This window comes from Thalassophryne amazonica, chromosome 16 (genome assembly GCF_902500255.1).
Source record: "Thalassophryne amazonica chromosome 16, fThaAma1.1, whole genome shotgun sequence".
Classification (NCBI taxonomy): domain Eukaryota; kingdom Metazoa; phylum Chordata; class Actinopteri; order Batrachoidiformes; family Batrachoididae; genus Thalassophryne; species Thalassophryne amazonica.
In genome coordinates, this window is record NC_047118.1 from 22,581,623 (window position 1) to 22,598,715 (window position 17,093).

Sequence of the window (17,093 nt, forward strand, 5' to 3'; positions counted from 1 at the left end):
TAAGATTTAATCTTGGAAAGAGTCCTCAGCTGAAAGAAGCTGGCCCTGATGACAGAGCTGATGTGCTTATCAAATCTGAACAATGGGTCAACTATCACCCCTAGATTTTTTACAAAAGGGCGGCAAAAAGTGGACAGAGGACCAATAACAGTCTTGTCCTTGTAGAGCAGGGGTGGCCAAGTTCGGTCCTCGAGAGCCACATTCCTGACACTCTTAGTTGTCTCCCTGCTCCAGCACACCTGAATCCAATGAAAGGCTCATTAAAAATCTGCTAACGAGTCTTTCATTGGATTCAGGTGTGTTGGAGCAGGGAGACAACTAAGAATGTCAGGAATGTGGCTCTCGAGGACTGAACTTGGCCACCCCTGTTGTAGAGGGTTACTTTGCCCAAACACTAAAATCTCAGTTTTATTTTTATTAAGATTCAGAAAATTAGCTCTCATCCAGACTTGTACATCATTTAGACAGTCCTGTAGTATTTTTACAGCAGCATGGGTATCACACGAAATTACAGGAAGGTAAATCTGAATGTCTGCAAAACAATGAAAACAGACTTTGTGCTTTTTAAAAACAGACCCAAGAGGGATCATGTACAAAGCAAAGAGAAGTGGTGCTAAAATTGAGCCCTGGGGCACGCCATATTTAAGAGGAGACACAGAGGAAGAGTACTGTCCTACATAAACAGAAAAACATCTGTTGGAAAGATAGGACCGAAACCAATTCAGCGCTGAACCCTTAATACCTATGTGCGTCTCGAGGTGAGTCACAAGGACACTGTGGTCCACTGTGTCAAAGGCTGCAGATAAATCTAAAAGCAGAAGAACCGCAGAGTTCCCAGCATCAACAGTTAAAAGAACATCATTAAAACCTTTTAAAAGGGCTGTTTCAGTACTGTGTCTTAATTTAAAACCAGATTGAAACTTCTTTCCTATTTCATTAAGATCCAGATAAGCCTGCAATTGGTCATAAACAGCTTTCTCTAAGACTTTAGACACAAATGGCAATTTAGAGATCGGTCTATAGTTGGACAACACATTTGGGTCAGGATTGCTCTTTTTGATGAGCGGCTGGACTACAGCATGTTTTAGAGCTGACGGAAAACAGCCACTTGATAGAGAAGCGTTTGCAAGTTCAGCCATGTATGGACCAATACACTGAAAAACATCTTTAAACAAATGACCTGGAACACTGTCCAAAGTGCAGGAAGAAGACTTAAGATGATTAACAATTTTAGTCAGCTCACAAATAGATACAGGATTAAAACAATCAAAAACAGCATTACACATGGATGGATCTCCTGACTCCACCTCAGATACAGGACATGATGTAAGATCAGAGATTTTATCTCTGAAATAAGAGAGAAAATCTTCACAAAGGCTGGCCGAAGGCACAGCAATATTACTCGCATGAGGATTTATGAGCGAATTCAGAGTGTTAAAAAGCACTTGAGGTTTATGACAGTTTGAGGACACAAGATCTGACACGAATCTAGTTTTAGCAGCTTTAGCTGCTCTCTGATACTCAGACAGTCTGTCCCTCAGTATTTGCAAGGAAACGTGAAGATGATCTTTTTTCCATTGTCGCTCAGCGCACCTACAAGAGCGTGAGTTCACGGGTGCGCTCGTTTAACCAAGGCTGTGCCGTGGGCTTTAAGTGTTTCAGCCGTAAAGGAGCCACAGAGTCCAAAGCCTTTGTGCACGCACCATTAAAATAAGAAAGGAGTTCATCGGGAGTTGCGTTATCTGAGTCGTTTCTATACGTTTCATGAAAAGCATCAGAAAACGGGGCGGCTGACTCAGTATTGAATGTGCGCACCCGGCGTGCCGTGGCGCATGGACTGACCACGCTCCGAGACAACGTTACAGAGAATAAAACAGCAAAGTGATCAGAGAAGTGGGTTTCACAAATCTCAATTACATTAGGATTAAAACCGAAAGAGAGCACAATGTCCAAAATATGCCCCTTCTCGTGCATACAGCTTGACACAGACTGAGTCAAATTAAAAGAGTCAATCAAATCCAAGAAGTCTTTAACCATCGGCTTGGATTCGCAACAGACATGGATATTAAAATCCTCAACAATCAGAAAGTGATCATAATTCAATGATAAGCTGGCCACAAAGTCAGTAAAGTCCTGAATGAAGTCTTTATTTGGCTTTGGAGGGCGATACACCAGTACGCACAGGACTGGAATATCAAAGCTTATCACAAAAGTCTGCAGTTCAAAGCTGGAGAACAGATCTGCCGGTACCTGCCGACAGGTGTAGCTTTCTTTATATACAGTAGCGAGCCCATCGCCTCTGCCAGTCATCCAAGGCGTACTAAAGTAAAGGCATGCAGGGGGTAAAAGCTCTGAGAAATGTGAAGACTCACCGACTTGGAGCCAGGTCTCTGTGAGCAGCATTATATCCAGTTTGCACGATGTAAAGAAATCTTTCAATAAAAACATTTTGTTAGCTAGCGATCTAGCATTCAACAGGCCAAGGCGTAATGACACAGTTTCACAGACCCGTGAGGAGCAGCGGCCGGAGGGCGCCAAAATCCACCCCACGGCGCTTCACCCGGCGTTTGAGTTGAGGTGCTGCAAGCGGCAGATGACGCAGGCCGTTGTCCAAACGCGCAGGGAACACGGGCTGGATCCATCGTAACCCATACGATCTTCTAATTACTGGGAATCCAGGAGTCCTGAAGAGAGGGACAATTCCACGGTTGGACCTCCAGTGAGCCTTAATTTTCACAAGGACACCTCCAAGTTTCCCGCGTTTTCTGGGTCGCTTCCTCCGTGTGAAGACAGGTAAGCACAGAAGGTAAGCAGGTACAGAGCTCAAGGGAGGAGGGAGTCTGGATGTTTGGTCCCCAAAACTGTTCTGTAGAACCAGCTCGTGAGAAAGTTTGAGATCGAGTGCCTGGCGATCATACACTAGCAATCCAGTGATGCTTTCACACAGAATAAATAACAATACAGCAATAACCAACAGAAAACACAGAGCAGGTAGACGACTGCCGGTACACGCTGGCGCCATCTTGTCCCCTGTATATTGTTATATCTTTCCTGTTGAATAGAGAGATTGCATACCCGCCATATTGTGGGAAATGTGTGTCTGCTGCGGACGCACATGCTCAGAAAGTAAACAAAAGCCTCAGAATGTCGAGAATTACTTGTTGTGTCCCTGGATGCTTCAACCATCTCAGGGATAAAAGTGAAGTTTTATATTTTTCCTCAGTGCAATGTTTATGCCCCATTTACACCGAGTCCACGACTGATGTGCGATCGAAAAATGACCTCTGCTCACCATCACTCTCATTGGCTCCCCCCGGGGTTACAGGCTGATCACAGTGGGTTCTCCATGGTCGGAACATAGATCTCTCCTGGTCTCCATCACTCTGTATCCGTCCGTCTCCAACAGGTGCACGAGTGCATTGAACTGTTTAAAACACTTGTTGCAACAGTTGTGTGACCGGTTAAAAGATACATTGGCCTCATAAATCAGTCTTGTTAACTCTCACAGGTCCCAACCTGATCCTATTGGTTGTAATACGTAGACTCTCAATTGAACAATACAGATCTACAAAAAATGACCCAGGCAACTGGCTAAAAAAACGGACATTTTTCATCCTGCAACATGTCATGGTCTTGTAGGTCTTTTATGGGCAGAGCCGGTGTTCTGTCGAGAAGAGGTGCGCCGTCGAGATGAGGTGCGTGGCACCTCCGTTCGACAGATAAGTCTGTCGAGATGAGGTGCGTGGCACCTCCGTTCGACAGATAAGTCTGTCGAGATGAGGTGCGTGGCACCTCCGTTCGACAGATAAGTCTGTCGAGATGAGGTGCGTGGCACCTCCGTTCGACAGATAAGTCTGTCGAGATGAGGTGCGTGGCACCTCCGTTCGACAGATAAGTCTGTCGAGATGAGGTGCGTGGCACCTCCGTTCGACAGATAAGTCTGTCGAGTGGAGGTGCGTCGTCGAGATGAAGTGCCTCGCGGAACTACATATGTGTGCACTGAAGAAATTACTTGACGAAGTTCGCTTATTTTGATGGGCAAGTAAATGTATAAATTGTTCATCCGAACATAGTAATGTATAAAATCTACTCACTATAAAACGAGAGTTAGTTTATATCCACAGGCAAAATATACATATACATACATTTATGCTCCTAACGTAAAATACAGAAAATGTTTTACTAGGCTGTAAATACACTGAATACAATTAATAAAAATAAAAAATAAAAAAACTTTGACGGAAAAACAACAAAACAATGCGCATGCGCAGTTGCACGTCAAGCGAGTTACATCATCTCCCCATGTGCAGTTAGGCACGTCACAGTCCGGGGTAGAGCGATGTGCGCATGCGCTGTAGCGCGACGCACCTCATCTCAACGGGACACCGGCCCAAGGCATACGCCAACTACGCGGTCGCTTAGGGCCTCCACGCCACCAGGGGGCCCCGAGAGCACCGAGACGTTGTGATTAAAAAAAATATATACATGAAATTAAAATAATATTGAATAATTTAAACGAAACTGTATTACACCCAAAAAAAAAAATTCATTTTGACTAAATACCAATACTAGGTTAATTGATGGCTCCTGTTGGCTGCTGCCACCGTTGGGCAAATTTAGATGCACCGCTTGGGTCAGGTGGTCGATGACTAATCGTGAGGAAGGAAGTGAGTGCAAGTCATGTCTCAGAAAAGAAATTATCCCTCTGAAGCGGAGAAAAGAAAAAAGAATTTGGAAGACGAGAAAAAACAAGACAAACGTAGGTTTGCATGTCCAATATTACAATTTTTGTTGTCATTATTTGCTAAATGCTCTGTTCGTTTAGTGTAAAGTGCTTTAGGTGTCTTAAAGTCAGAGGCGATTGCTCTAAGACCGCAAGGGAAGCTCAGCTTCCCCTAAAATGTCAAAAAAAATAAGTGATCAACTATATACTGTTGTGTGTACGTCATTGACTAAATATGCGCTACAACACGCTCAACTTTTGTTCAGAATCAGCTTCTTATCACTGGTAACGACGCGGCTTTCCTCTCACTCAAACCCGCAGCTTCACAGCGTTTTAAACAGTGTAGCGACAAAAAGCATGCAGCGAAACGAGACGAGTCATTGGATAAATGCTGGGCTTTGTCCCGCCCATCGGACGCTCAGCGTGTCTGGGGTCTATGGGGCAGCGGGCTGGCCTCGGCTGGGCGGACGCTCAGCTTCTGCATGATGATTGGATGATCTGTCTGAGGCTGAATCCTTTTTTGATTGACAGTGAAATGAGCGAATCAGCGATCTTTTGGTGTAAACATCTGTGGGAGCATTTTCATTCTGTTCTGAGTTGAACTGGAGACTTTCCTAATCCTCGTAGCGGTATTTTCTTTGTTAAAAATGTCTACCGACAAATAGAGCTTCTATTTCTGGTGTGTGTTTTTTTTTTTTTTTTTTTTTTTTTTTTTTTTTGTAGCTGCTTGTGTTTGGAGACTGACTTCTGTCACTCTTTCTGACTTCTATCGCAGTTTCTGTCCCTACCGAGCAGCGGGTGCTGCTGAGCTCCTCCAACGTCACAAAGCACTCATAGGCAGACACACTTCACACTAGCCTCGCGCCAGTCCCAGCTAGCGAGTTAGCTAGGTAGCAAGCTGCACATAATGGCAGACAATTTGAATGTTGTGGACCGGATTTTGGCGAAGCCATTTGATAGTCTTCCTTACGAAGAAAAACTTAGAGTTAAACAGCAGGGCAGATCATCTCCTCAGATTAATTTGGTGCAAAAGGTGGGGAAAAGTTAGGGTTGCCAATAGGGTTGCCAACTCTCTGAAAAATAAATAAGGGACACCTCACTGGCAGGGCTGACCGGCCCATAGAAATATAGACTGGAATGGACATGCGCGCCTCTTTCTATTAGCGTCACTCAGGACAGGAAGGCGCCATTACTAAGGGTGGAAATGTGCAGCTCATCAATAATAAACTGACTGCTTTTTTTGCACTAGCGTCACTATTTCTTAATGGATTTTAATAAATGTAGGCTTGTTTCAAAGCCCAAATGCACCTATGCATGTGTGGGTTAAAAAAAAAAACTTTTATGTAAAATTCAGAAATTTGGGGAAATTATGACAAACTGCTGCTTTTCTCGCTCTATTGTCGCTATTTGTTAACAGATTTTAATAAAAGTAGGCTTGTTTTAAAGCCCTTTCATTGCTCTTTCTAATTAACCCATACATGTCTAGGTAGAAAAAAATGTTTTATGTAAAGTGTGGAAATTTGTGGAAAATATTCCATTTTTCCTGTCATCATAATTCTTGATGGATTTTTATAAATGAAGCCTTGTAAGTTGTATTCATGCTAATTAAAAGGTCTAACGAACCCATACATGTCTGGATAAAAAAATCCTTATGTATTAAAATATTAATCTGAAGTATGCCTTGACATTGTGCTCATTTACCTTGCTGCTTTTTCCACTGTAATATTACTGCTAGTCTTTTAATGACAACAACATATATATGATTTTTACTAACATTTTATTACAAGTAGATATAAAGCCATTCAGAATTTATGACTTTTGACCCTCAGTCAGGGTAAATAGTACCTCCTCCATCCCCTCCAACCACACTGTTAAAATTTAAATGCCTCCTGTGACCACATGTACATATCATATTAAACAACAGCTGCAAGTATATATATATATAGACATAAATATATTTAAACATTTTTGTTTCCGCATGTGAACGCAGCTTAATGAAAATAACTTATGGCGTTGAGTTATAGTCTCAGTATATTGACATTAAATTGCGGCATAACGACTTTAAAATAGACATTTGTTTTACATAATTACATTAAGGCTCTTGTACAGTTAATTTTAGTGTTGGAGAATTTGTTTTTGTGGTTCGTGCAATTGATGGTGAAGCTGCCTTTTTTTCTCCTCATATCGCTTCTGTTTAACAGGATCATGGTTTCTCTCCACGCCGCTAGTCACGTGACGTCCATTCCAGTCTCTATTTCCATGGACCGGCCAACTGACCATTGCCTTCACCCTTCCCAGCGTGTGTGTGAAACGATTTTTAACCATTTGACTATTGACTTGACCCTGAATTTAAGTAGATGCACACATGCATTTGTTATGATATGAACATGCGGAAAACAAATTATTATTTAGCAATTTATTTTTAGTGCGAAATAAATTTTCACTTACAATTTCAATATGAGCATCCTGGCCTGCTTCAAAGTATAAAAAAAATGTCTTTAAAAATAAATCTTTCTCTGTCGTGTTATTGTTATAAAAGTGTATAAATTAACAAAAAATATATATATAATCCAAAACAATGTAACAGTGAAAGTCTGAAAAAGTAAACAATACTTATAGCTGTTGTCGCGCACCTTTTCCACCCAGCCATTTTCCTTTTCCCATTTGCCCATGTATTTTTGCTTCTTTTTTGTTTTGTTTTTTCGAGGAGGAGTAACGACGTTACAGACTTTGCTGTTCGTAGGCGTGTCTGCAATGCCAGTGTCGGTGTCTGTGTCGGTATCAGCCATGCTGCTATGGTCGTCCGACGACCGTCGTCGGCTCATGATTCTCGCCCGGGATCTTCTTGCGAGCAGATGTCCCTCGACCAATGAGATAGGAGTGATTCTGTATCGTCAACTCGTGTCTGTCAGCTCATTGGTGAAGAGCAGGAGAAAGGCTGGGATCAAATTTACCGTAAGTTTCCATATAAAGCGCCAGTCAATTCCATTGACATTTTACAGACTTTTTGATTCTCACAGAAATACGGGACAAATTGCGTCCCGTTTCAGGTCAATACGGAACGCACACTTTTATTTCCAAATAAGGGACGATTCCGTTTTTCAAGGGACGGTTGGCAACCCTAGGAAAAGTAGCTCAGCTCTCAATGGTTTGCAGGCCAAAGTTAAAGCAATACCCCCCAGTGCAATGTTTGTGCATTGCTATGCACACACATTGCTGTTATGTTGTGGATTTCTATGTTCATTTTGGAGATTATTTAAGTATTGTATTTAATTTTGATTACAACTTTATTTTTCTGTAAGATAATGTGAATGTCATTTGATTCTATTTTGTATTTGGATATTGAACATTTTGCACACCATTGCACATCTGAAAGAAATTAAACTAACGTGTTTACTATAAATGCAGTCTCCTGCCTGCTGATGTTACTTTCAAATAGTTAAATTAATGAGCCATACGTATACATCACTCTGTATGTAGAAGTTAATTAAAACATATTTATGAGTTTGCTACCCCTTTAAGGTTAAAAACAAGAATGACACCTGTATGATGTAAGATAATTACAAATAATGCTAATGATTGTGGGTACGTTACACACATAACAGTGTAGCCTATGGAATAATGAGGCATCTGGTGCTGAGGTGATGGTAGGCGGGCCCCCAAATGAAATTCTGCTTAAGGCCCCATAAAGGCTTGGGCCAGCCCTGTTTATGGGTCTCAGTCTGATGTAAACGGGGCAGTAGAAACAAGTGGATTCACAATATTGGAAGGACTGTAAATAAGAGAAAGTTTAAGTTCAAGCCAAGCCAGCATCAATCCACTGAGTCTGCAGAAGCCAGAAAACATACATGATAGACACACAAACGTTTTTTCCACTCAAACCACTTCCATCAAAACCACCCATATAGTAGTTTTGTCCACAACTTGCAGCAAAATTTTGGCCGCCATTTGAAGCGCAAGTTAGTAAATCCCTCAATGTTAAGTTACCTGTAAGCCACATTACATGCACCACACACCCAGAACAGTGCAGTAATCAAAATAATCTGAGGTAACCCGTGTGATTTGAATTTGTCCTTTTTTGGAATGTGCTGCATGTTCTTGCTGAGGGAAATGACTGTGATCTATTTACAGTATCCCCGAACAGGCTATTGGATGCTACTGCTGTCTGCTGGAACAGGAACGCTCTCCCGACCAGCCTGATGTTGATGGCAATGGATATGTCATCTGCTTTATGGGGGGCTCTGAAAAAGGACTCAACTTATATCCTTTGCAGACAGTTGTGTTTTCCTAAAGGTCTTCGTGAAATCAAAATACTGTTTCTAATGGAAATGGAGTTGACCAATCATAGCGTGTGCAGTGAAATAGAAGTCAAAGTGAATGTAAGGATCACAGTGTTTTTATTTTGTTTCTTAATTCACACTTTCCAACCTTTTGTGATTTGGGGTTGGACATTAAGCAACATTTCTAATTCCTTAATTCGAAGCACATTTCGATTAGAGCTTGACAAATATGTGCAAGGACTAAACAGCAGTCTGCAGACTCCGGAGGTACATCAGTGTCATATAAAATGCTTTATATTTGTCATTATTTTATTGTGGAAAATTTAATCAGCTTATCTGCGTGTTCCAGCTGCTGAACCTTGTGACGGAGGTGCGTCCATATTTGAGCCGGTGGTACGATGAGTGCGTCATGCACATTTATCGGGTGGTGCAGCTGGTCCAGAGCAACATTAGCTTTCTGCTGCATGCTGTGGGTCTGCTCTTTTGCTGCTGAGAATTCAGTGTGACCTCATATTTAGAGATGAACAGCCCCAGAATAACGCACTAAATCCGTGAAATATTTTGTGCGCAGGCTCTGAGTCACATGCACGTGGAGGTGATCAATTCAGATGAGAAGACGAAGGCTGATGTGTCCAGGTGCGTTGGGGATTCAATTTATTTCATTTATATACTGCGAAATCACCACAAAGTTGCCTCAAGGGGCTTCACACAAGTAAGGTCTAACCTTACCAACCCCAAGTGCAAGCACACAGGTGACAGCGGTTAGGAAAAACTCCCTCTGATGATTTGAGGAAGAAACCTCAAGCAGACCAGACTCAAAGGGGTGACCCACTGCTTGGGCCATGTATGTAAAATCAGCGGTTTGTGTTCATGCCATTACGTGCTGCAATTTTCAGCTTTAGACATGTGGACAAATAGACTGTTTGATATGTTCTTTAAAGTAGAGAGTGGCAGAGTGGCCAGCTCATGAACATCCTCCAGAAGGTAGGTGTTTTTATATCAGTCAAAATTTGAGAGAAGACTGCAGTTTGTCACATCCATGACACCAAGGAATCACCTTGGGTTCTGTGTGGCAGTCATCCAGGCAGACAGGTGGTCCATTCCCACATCTTAGAATCCCACATCTTGTTGAATTATATTTGGTACCTTATAAAGAAGAGAACCACATATTGTTTGGATATAAATACCCTCAAAATCCCAATATGCTAATTGGTAACAATCCTTCATCAAATCTTAAGTGTTAAATGGTAAATGGACTGCATTTATATAGCGCTTTTCCATCTGCATCAGATGCTCAAAGCGCTTTACAATTATGCCTCCAATTCACCCCGAAGTCAGGATGCTGCCCCACAAGGCGCTCACTACACACCGGGAGCAATAGGGGATTAAAGGCCTTGCCCAAGGGCCCTTAGTGATTTTACAGTCAGGCGGGGATTTGAACCCATGATCTTCTGGACTCAAGCCCAACACCTTAACCACTAGACCATCAGTTAATGTTAATTTATGTAGATCTTTTTAACTGTACCAGGTTCATCAAAGCAGCAAGCTTGCAGGGCCTGTCCCAGCAAGACACCACCACAGCGTCTCTGTGTAAGGCAGTGTCAGAAGACATACAGTCGGACCTGATTGTAGACTGCTCCACCAGCCCACCCACATTGTCCAAGACCAGTGAGAGCCACCCCATGACATAAACTCCCAAACAACACCAAGTGCATTCATAATTATTTAGGTGTTTTCTGATTTGTTTTTCTGTGCTGCCAAATGTTAACATCAGGAAGACTAACACAAATGTTTTCTTTGTGCAGTCAGCAATCGGTTCTGTGACAAGTGGATTCAGGCATTTCTAAATGCCGCAGAGCGCTGTAATCCATTCCTGCTCAGACAAATTTTGGAGAACTTCAAACTTAAGGTAGGGGTGTATACGCAAAGATGAGCCACAATGAAGAGGAGCAGAGAAAGCTTTTCTTTCACCAAAACAGATCAAATCTAGTAGGCCAGCGGCCAATGGGGGTCCACCATCCACCCCCCACCCACCTAGGACAAATTTTCATGGGCATGAAATTGTTCCCTAGGGTCTACACAATGACAGGAATTTTTGTTTCCATGAATAAACTCATTCCCACTACATACAATGTTACCATTTCCATAGCAACCTTTATTCTTTCAGATAGTAGTGTGTGGACACTTTAAATCAATCATATCTTGCTCATTTCTTAAGATAAATTGACAAACCTGGTACCAAAATTAAACAGATGCATTGTCCTTTATCATACTATATCAGAATGCTAATGAGCTCATTTGCATATGTATGCATATTCGCTATATTTTTATTTTTTTGGTCCAAATTTTATACAAAATCCAATTCCCATCATTTCTGAAGCCTGTTGCAATGGCAAGTAGGTTTATATTGTAAACATATATGATCCAGTATCCTCACTGAGATAGGAATATGATGATTAAATTATGTACCTGTAAGTGACACAAATTTGAGAGATGTCATAATACTGTTTCTATGGCAACCATTAAGTAAAAATGAGTGTTCAAAGTAAACCAGCTATATCTCTGACAGCTTTAACGATACAATAACAAGTATTGTACTAAACTGGAGAAGAGGTGTTGGGTTTTATTTTGAGGCATAGGTATGTTGATCATGTCATTTGCATACTCATGAATGTTCATGTAACAATAAAACCAAAAACAAATCCACATTTACTAAGTATCTATATATGGAACTTTGTTAAAATTGTCTGCAAATACTTGTAATATGAACTTTCTGTCCTACATTATTATTACATTGGCAGATTTTTATAGTGCCCCTTGAGACAGTTTTCTCTCTCAGTTGTCCAGGTGGTTTCCATAGTAGAGAAGCTTGAATCTTCGACTGGACTGGGTTGCTTGACATGAGGACGTTTCGCTTCAAATCGCAGAAGCTTCCTCAGCTAAAATTCTTGCTCTGGTAGTCTGACTTCTGTCTTGACTCTTGTAGAGAAGAATGTGCGATGTGGGCATTCTTCCAAATTGACACTTGGTAATTCACACGCCTGATGTTTTAAATCAAACAGTTTCTGCATGGAGGCAAGGTTGCTATGTCGACATTGAGTAAGATATCAATAAGCTTGTCATCACACTTATTTCTAAACAGCCTTAGCTCATTGACTGAACTGAACCAAGCTTTGCCATACAAAGCACAAGTAAACTCTTCCACCTCATCTATGAGATTTTGTAGAACATTTCAAGACATTCCTAGATTCCTCCAAACAGCTACATACCTCGGCATCTAATGGTTGTATAAATCCCTTGATAGCTTGTTGCATTTTGTAGACTTCTTGTTCACTCTTCTGAATTTCTGCAGGCCGTAGATCTCTGTGTCATGTGCTGGAGTCACTGTCGGTCAGCATATCTGCCGTGTTTAATGTCACTTCAACATACTTTGATCTTTCATGCATTGTCCATACCCATCGCTGTTATGCTTCATAGTTGCTAGAAATTCCTGTAATCCCAGCTTCACTTCTTGCAGCTCCACCGTGACTTTTTGAATGCTTCATGAAAGTTTCTTCCATTGTCTTGTCCACTGCACACCTTGTTTCCAGGAATAAAAGACCTTGCAACACTAATTGCACCTCTTTGCAGCACATCTGTTGCCCCAAGATGAGTTTCTTCAATGTTTGACACAAAAACTGAGAAGAAGGTGAGGTACCTTGCATAGTTCTGTCCATCAAAGTTGAAGATGTCTGACATCTGGTTGCTATAGAAACAGTATTATGGAAATTTATCTCAAATTCTCCTCACAGGCATATAATTAGCTTAATCATCATATTCCTATCTCAGCGAGGATACTGGAGCATATTTGTCTACAATATAAACTTACTTGTCATTGCAACAGGCTTCAGAAATGATGGTAATTGGATTTTGTACAAAATTTGGACCAAAAATACAATTATAGCAAATATGCATAAATATGGAAATAAGCGAATTAGCATACTGATATATTATGATAAAGGCCAATGCATCTGCTTAATTTTGGTACTAAGTTTGTCAATTTATCTTAACAAATGAGCAAGATATGATTGATTTAAAGTCTACCCACCGTTTGAAAGAATGAAGGTTGTCATGGAAATGTTAACATTGAATATAGGGGGAATGAGTTTATTCATGGAAAAAAAAATTCTTCTCATTCTGTAGACCCTAGGGAACAATTTGGCATCCATGAAAATTTGTCCTGGGTGGGGTGCATGGTGAACCCCATTGGCCTATAGGCTTGCAGCTCAGATGTACCTTCTGGCAATTTGTAGCTAAACTTTCAGGTCTTCTTTTTAAGAAAATTCCCCTCTATACCTCTGCATCATGAAGCTGTCTAACTGTGGATACAAAATGCAAAACATGCACTATGGAGAATTTCTCCAATCACAGCCACAGATGCCTATAACTTCTTCTGGGTTGTCTTGGTGGCTTTCCTCACTCTTCTTCTTGCACAGTCACTCAGTTTTTGAAAACTGTCTGCTCCACACAGATTTAACATAGAGAGCCATACTGTTTGTATTTCTTCGTAATTGATGTAAATAAAGTTCAAGACATATTCAGTGACTTGAAAATGTTCATGTATCCATCCAGATTATGGTGCGTTTACACATGAGCAAGACGCGTTACGAATGTCATTTTTCTATCATTTGTGACACATTCCTGACATTCTTAATGTGACTTAACGCATCTGAATAGGTTTCTTAATAGTGCATGTTGGTGCGTGATCATCTTGATATTCGTGGAGCATGTTTTTGCCTGTCAAAAAATCTTCCACGAATATCACACACCACCCTCATTTCGTCTCACGTCGTGGAGATCGTAACTGAGCGTATTGATCCGTCTTGATGAGTATTGATCCTTAATAGAACGTGACAATGTTCGTAGTGGTTCCTGTGATGGTTCTTGGAGCCCAAACTGTCACGCGTTATTACGAAGTGACACGAAAACTGTCAAGTTTTGACACGACTTGTAATGCGGCGTCACATTTCACTGCGCACACGATGAATCAGTTTTCTGTCACGTGCGCACAATTAAACTCGGCTGCACAGCGTTCAGTTTGATGCAGGATGCCGAAGAGGAACAGTGACGCGAAGTCAGCAGTTCCTGCTGAAGCTCCTCAGGACGCTCCTGCAGGTGTTCCACCTGCTGTTGTAACCGATGAGCGGGAGAACGAGTCTGAACCAGAGGAGCAAGAGTAGACTCACGTGCAGCCAGACATCTCTGCACCTCCTCCAGTCCAGCGGCGGAAGAAGCGTGCGCACAATTAAACCCTGCTGCACCACATTCAGTTTGATTGCTGACACCAAGTCGGCTAAAAGTCTCATTTCAGTGCTCCTCAGCACGCTCCTGCAGGTGTTCCACCTGCTGCATGTACCTGATGTTTGGGAAAACGTGCGAGACGCGAGCTGCATGAAGCCACACATTTGGCTCTGTCCGTCTCCTTCTCCTCTCTGCGCCACTCCATGGCACAGAGCCCAACTATGCATGCAGTCACAAAGTTCTTCTGGAAAACTGGAGCGATCTGGATGAATATGGGTGTGTGTGTGGAGACAATTCACCTCGTTCACAACGTGACAGAACTTAATGATGTGCTGTTACGCGCAATAGCGTGGAACACTGTTCTTGACTGTGCGTAATGGTTCCTGATAATTCTCCAGCAACATGTGCCATTAATCATAACGTGTGGTAACAGGTTGCAGCAGTTCCTGAGGACACCTGACACCTCTGCCCCGAATCATCACATTTGTGATCAGCGGCCAAGAATGTGTACTTCGTGGCATTCGTGACTTGTCGTCGTTATGTGTAAATGCAGCTTTAGTCTGAAGAAAACTGGCAAAAAAACTGATTATTTACAGGTATTATACCAAAGGGGCCCATTACTTATGAAACCCATTATCTTGGCTTTTATGTTTTTAATTAATTTATATCAAGTTGCGGAGATTTCCTTTGAGTTGAGTTTAAGGAAGATAAATATAAGATAAATTCTTATATTGAGAAAGGGCATAAACAAAGTAAAATATGTGAATTAGCAAGTGGGCATATGTTTTCAAAGCTCTTAAAGCTACACTGTGTAGGATTTGCTTTTGTTACAGATAGTTATGAATGCTATATTCCATTTCTGCTCATAAAATATGGATGAGGTGATTGAATCACCTAAAGGTAATAGACAGAAAACCATTTCCCCTAAGTGCAGTACAAAATGACCATTGATGGGAGAATGAATGTATGAAATCTTACTGGTTCCGTTTTAAAATTTCCACGACCTGCTCACAGTTACAGAATTGTGCCGTCATTGTTATAAACATGGATTCACAATTATTTTGTTGATGTAACTTCAGTGCATACCATTAAAATAAAATGCATTTTATGTGTAAAAGTTGCATTTACTGGCCAACAAAACTTGAGACTGTTGTGACTGTATTTATTTAAATTGTTTGTGTGTGTGTTGGGGGGCGGGGGTCCTTCTTCTGAACGGTTACATCCCTGTATACTATTTCAGGCCGATTCCTACTTGTGGTCTTCTTTGTTCCTCTCACTTCAGGCCATCCAGGACATGAACAGCCTGAAGCGCTTTGTGCGGCAGGCAGAAATGAGTCATTATGCGCTCTTCCGCTGCTGCCAGTTTCTGAAGAGCTGCGGAAACGGGGACGTGTTGCTGCAGAATGCCAGAGCGGAGCACAGCGAGCTGCCTGAAGCCTGCAGCATCATCAGAGTGCTGGAGGAGTTCCTGGAGGAACAGACCCAGGCCTGATGGGCAGATAACAAAACATTCTTCTGAGCAAAACATTAAATATCTTTCTACCTTCAGTTTCAGCTCACCAGAGTGAAAATAGACCATTTTTCCTGCTGCTGGCACAACCTTTTGGAATACGTACTGTAAAATACTGACACTTAAAAATGCCTGCAATCATTTTTAGTTTATCACTCTGTAGATACTTACTATGAGGCTTAGTTATGAATCAGTAATGTCAGATGCAAAATGTGTTAGATTTATAAAAAAAATAAATAAATAAATGCTAAATAAATGGACTGCATTTATATAGTGCTTTTCCATCTGACTCAGACGCTCAGTGCGCTTTACAATTATGCCTCACATTCACCCCGATGTCAGGGTGCTGCCATACAAGGCGCTCACTACACACCGGGAGCAATAGGGGATTAAAGGCCTTGCCCAAGGGCCCTTAGTGATTTTCCAGTCAGGTGGGGATTTGAACCCATGATCTTCTGGACTCAAGCCCAACACCTTAGCCACTAGACCATCACCTCCCTCTTAAATTATATTTTATTATTATAAAAAAATAAATTATGTGAAGTAGTACACCGGCACATTTTCCATGATTGGAGTTTTTATTTTTGATTTAGTTTTTTTTTTTTTTTTTAACATTGTTTAAAATGAATATTAATACTAGTATATGAGTTAACTTCAATATAAAATTGCTGAACACATACTGACCAAATGAGCTTCCGCTCATTAGACCAGAATTACAACTTTATTTGATTTTTTTGGGGGGGGGGCAAAGACGATTCCTAATAATGCACTGATCACTCTTATGTCTGTCTTTCTTCATGTCTGTGTTTAGTTTGTCTGTGTTTGTCTCTTGGGAGTTTGTTTATATATATATATATATATACACACACACACTCAACAAAAATATAAATGCAACACTTTTGGTTTTGCTCCCATTTTGTATGAGATGAACTCAAAGATCTAAAACTTTTTCCACATATACAATATCACCATTTCCCTCAAATATTGTTCACAAACCAGTCTAAATCTGTGATAGTGAGCACGTCTCCTTTGCTGAGATAATCCATCCCACCTCACAGGTGTGCCATATCAAGATGCTGATTAGACACCATGATTAGTGCACAGGTGTGCCTTAGACTGCCCACAATAAAAGGCCACTCTGAAAGGTGCATTTTGTTTTATTGGGGGGGGGGTACCAGTCAGTATCTGGTGTGACCACCATTTGTCTCATGCAGTGCAACACATCTCCTTTGCATAGAGCTGATCAGGTTGTCAGTTGTGGCCTGTGGAATGTTGGTCCACTCCTCTTCAATGGCTGTGC

At 41.4% G+C, this 17,093-nt stretch overlaps 1 protein-coding gene across 1 annotated transcript in view; it reads left to right on the forward strand.

The window, feature by feature from the left end:
- Positions 1–15,857, forward strand: part of c16h17orf75 (chromosome 16 C17orf75 homolog) — a 65,187-nt gene extending 49,330 nt beyond the window's left edge. The window contains exons 4-10 of the mRNA XM_034190515.1: positions 8,855–8,983; positions 9,210–9,270; positions 9,353–9,472; positions 9,575–9,639; positions 10,532–10,671; positions 10,809–10,912; positions 15,566–15,857. Of these exons, the coding sequence (XP_034046406.1) occupies positions 8,855–8,983; positions 9,210–9,270; positions 9,353–9,472; positions 9,575–9,639; positions 10,532–10,671; positions 10,809–10,912; positions 15,566–15,775 (829 nt within the window). The 3' untranslated portion in view covers positions 15,776–15,857. The remainder of the gene's footprint in view (positions 1–8,854; positions 8,984–9,209; positions 9,271–9,352; positions 9,473–9,574; positions 9,640–10,531; positions 10,672–10,808; positions 10,913–15,565) is intronic.
- The last annotated feature ends 1,236 nt before the right edge of the window (positions 15,858–17,093 follow it).